The sequence below is a fragment of the Lentinus tigrinus genome (assembly GCF_003813185.1).
Source record: "Lentinus tigrinus ALCF2SS1-7 unplaced genomic scaffold L226scaffold_146, whole genome shotgun sequence".
In the NCBI taxonomy this organism is placed as follows: Eukaryota; Fungi; Basidiomycota; class Agaricomycetes; order Polyporales; family Polyporaceae; genus Lentinus; species Lentinus tigrinus.
In genome coordinates, this window is record NW_027138055.1 from 1 (window position 1) to 3,170 (window position 3,170).

The 3,170-nt window shown below is 53.3% G+C and overlaps 2 protein-coding genes across 2 annotated transcripts; one reads left to right on the forward strand and one right to left on the reverse strand.

Annotated features, from left to right (window-relative positions):
- Positions 1-288: 288 nt before the first annotated feature.
- Positions 289-1,059, reverse strand: L226DRAFT_89231 (uncharacterized protein). The gene has a single exon (XM_067687315.1). It carries the CDS (start codon positions 887-889, stop codon positions 347-349), a length of 543 nt encoding a protein of 180 aa, XP_067528209.1. The 5' UTR covers positions 890-1,059; the 3' UTR covers positions 289-346.
- A 1,544-nt stretch (positions 1,060-2,603) lies between these two features.
- L226DRAFT_474612 (uncharacterized protein) lies at positions 2,604-2,756 on the forward strand (the record flags this gene model as incomplete). Its single annotated transcript, XM_067676621.1, has 1 exon — positions 2,604-2,756. A coding segment is annotated over one exon (153 nt), but the record flags the coding sequence as incomplete, so codon positions are not given.
- Between the last annotated feature and the right edge of the window lie 414 nt (positions 2,757-3,170).

Sequence of the window (3,170 nt, forward strand, 5' to 3'; positions counted from 1 at the left end):
CATCAGCAAAAACCTCCCTAGCCAATTTGCACTAATTGGCGTAAATTTGTACAATTAGCCACAAGTGGTCGATGAGAGCCATTTAGTATGGTGGTGTGCAAAGAGAGCAGTAAAGCGACAAATTATCGTCAGATTTGCAACTTCTAGCAGTAAAGTGAAGACAAACATCTGAAAACTACGAACATAAGACGTCAGTTGAGAGATGTTTTGGCGTTTTGTTGACTAATCTAAGACATTTACTACCCATTCTAAGCCTTTTAGCCACCAATATATCACACAATTTTGATTCAGTAACGATGACTTTGATCGGAGATGCTTGATATTTATATTATGGATTACATAGTAATTAACCTACTACTGGTAAGATGTAGTACACAATCGGAACAGAGACGTCAAAACAAGGACGTGAGAATGGAAGTCGTAGATGAGAGACAAACGAAGGCGGAGACAGAGGCAGAGGCGGGGATAGGGGCAAAAGCGAGGACAGAGAGAGGCGGGCAGAGAGACAGAGGCGAAGGTCCACAAAGGCAGAGGAACAGAGGCGGAGACAGGAACAGAGGCGGAGACAGGAACAGAGGCGGAGACAGGAACAGAGGCGGAGACAGGAACAGAGGCGGAGGCGGGAACAGAGGCAGGAATAGAAGTGGAGGCGGGGACGAGGAAGGCGGAAGACGAACAGAGAGAAGAGGGCGGGAACAAAGAGTAAGCAGGACAAGTAGTAGATAGTGACAATGATGCATAACCAAGAACGTACCTCGACTTGGAGGAGCGTGTGGCGACCTATAAGTCGACGTCGTTTACAGAGATGGTCGAGTCGGAAGGGTATTCGTCGATCCGTGAGGCACCGCCAGTGATCGTCGAAGTGAGAGCTAAGTGCTTGATGATGCATTAGCAGATGGTAGTCGGAAGGAAAGGAGGGGCGAGGGAAGCAGTGCGCAGAACGCGGGTTATATGGGCTTCTGGTAGAAGATCCGTTCCGGAGTGTCTAGAAAGAGCTAGTGATGAGACCCAAGTGAAGGACGTCGAGGAGGGAGTACCGGTGAGCCTGACATCGTGGTGGGATATGAGACAACTCAAAGGCACGCATTACATATGCACCGCGTACATAGCAGCAGTGAGCACCGAGGGGAGTTGAGCAGAGACCAAGCGATTAGCGTTCGCGACACTGTCGGAGATTGTCGGGGTTTATTAGCGCCGGCTGTCTTGCTTCTCGCTCCGAGCACCGCGTCTCTGCTCCTGCTCTTCTCTGAGTGTCCCTCCCGCTATGCATTGACTGCTATCTCTGCTCTCTTGTTCCGGATCAATGCAGACCCAGACGACCCAGCGTCAAGGCCGTCAGCCAGCCCAGGAGACATGAGGAGCGCGCAGTGCTCGTCCGCGAGCTAGGCGACGCCACCCGCGTCTCGCGCGAGGTGGACGAGACATCACCTGCGGCGAAGTGCGGTTTATTCTTTTCCGCTCGCGCAGGGTTGTATTTGATGTGCAGAATGATAGGCATACGTTTTAAAACATAACACGCTCGTTAGGCTCTGCGCTGCACACACCGCCGTCTCTCCCTTCTCTCTCGTCGTCCTCGCAGATCCACCGACCGTCACCCGCAGCACTCGTTTTCGTCCCCTCTCCACCGCAGCAGTGCGACGGGCGTCGACGTCCATGGCTTCCTATCACCAGTCCCTGCTCCCGTACGTCCAACCCTCTGCTCGTCCATCCGCGCTCGTACTATGCATACGTCCAACCTCACAGATGTTGCACAACTTCGACAGATGCTTCAGGCCCGCTCGTTACATCACCGCAGCCGTGGCCGCTGTCCTCGTCGTCTCGACCCTATTATATCCAGATTCCTGCCGGTCCTCACCCGTCCGACCGCTTTTCCTCCTGGAACGACGCTCCCCGGCCATGGCAGCGTCTAATCACTAAACAGGCCTACCTCCACGCATGTGAGGGTTATGATGAGCTGCGATCTTTGTCTAGCACCGGGATCAACAAGTGAGTACATCCTTACGTGAGTGCATCCCTAACATGACGCGCTACGCAGCTTTAAAGGATGGAATGTCACCGTGTACGATTCGCTGGATACCATGTTCCTCATGGATTTGCATGAAGAGTGCTCGGCTGCGCTGCTGATCATCAGCAACGGGGACTTCCGAAATGTTAGCTGTATTTCGTGTCTATCTCCCCGAAGCCCCTCGCACCACTGTCCGTTACCGCGCAAGGTCCGGGGATCCATTTGCATATTCTGACCCCAGTACGTCTTCTTTCGATCCGTGCTACTCACGATCTCATCCGCGCAGGCTCACGGGTGTCGTGAACGGTGTGTAATTCGGTTCCAGGTCTTGGACAAAAACGACGCCGACACCCAGTCCACCTTCGTTACACCCTGTTCCAATTCACCGACGCGACCAGCGCAGTCACATGTGTAAACTGTCTACCAATTCGTCGACCCTGCCGCGATCTCCAGCCCTGTGTAGTAGATTACAATGTACAACGCCTCGGGGTCCCTCTGGTTTTACTGCCGTCAGCCTAAGTACATCCACATCTACATCCGCTGCATCTCGATTGTGTGGCTTGCTAGCGCGCCCCTCCGCAATAGGCACTACTAAGCTGGTATGGTCTTCGCCGCGGACCCCACGGCCAAGAAGTCCCCCGACGCCTTCAAGACCAACGCCGCCGCCTTTACCTCCATCAACGGCTCCTCCGTCGCAGCCGCTGGCTTGCTCGGCATCAGTACGGTGACCTCGCTGGTCCTCTCGGAGTAAGTACGATGCTCGCCCATCATCATCATCAACATCGGTGAGTACATTCTTCCGTCTCGGAGTCGACCGCGACGTTGGAGGGGGGTCAACTATAGCACGTTTCCGAACAATTTCATGCTTCATTCTAATTGGACTGTGATACGATTGAGCGGCATTGACGACATCGTGTCGATCAGCGGCAGGCGGCACAATGACCTGCACGACTGGCACGCAGCCTAATGGGCTCGCTCCGGCTGCTGTTCGCCGCTCAACGGACTCAAGACATATCTAGACTCGCTTTGATCCTTCTCGTATTGTAGATTAGTTCATCGTGTTCATTAAAATATCGACACATTGACAATATGGTGTGACCAAATAGTGAAGTTACGCCAATTTGCGTCTATTAGCGCAAATTGGCCAGGGAGGTTTTTGCTGATG

Coding starts and splice junctions, on each gene's coding strand:
- L226DRAFT_89231 (XM_067687315.1), bottom strand. CDS start 889: ATGCATCATCAAGCACTTAGCTCTCACTTCGACGATCACTGGCGGTGC.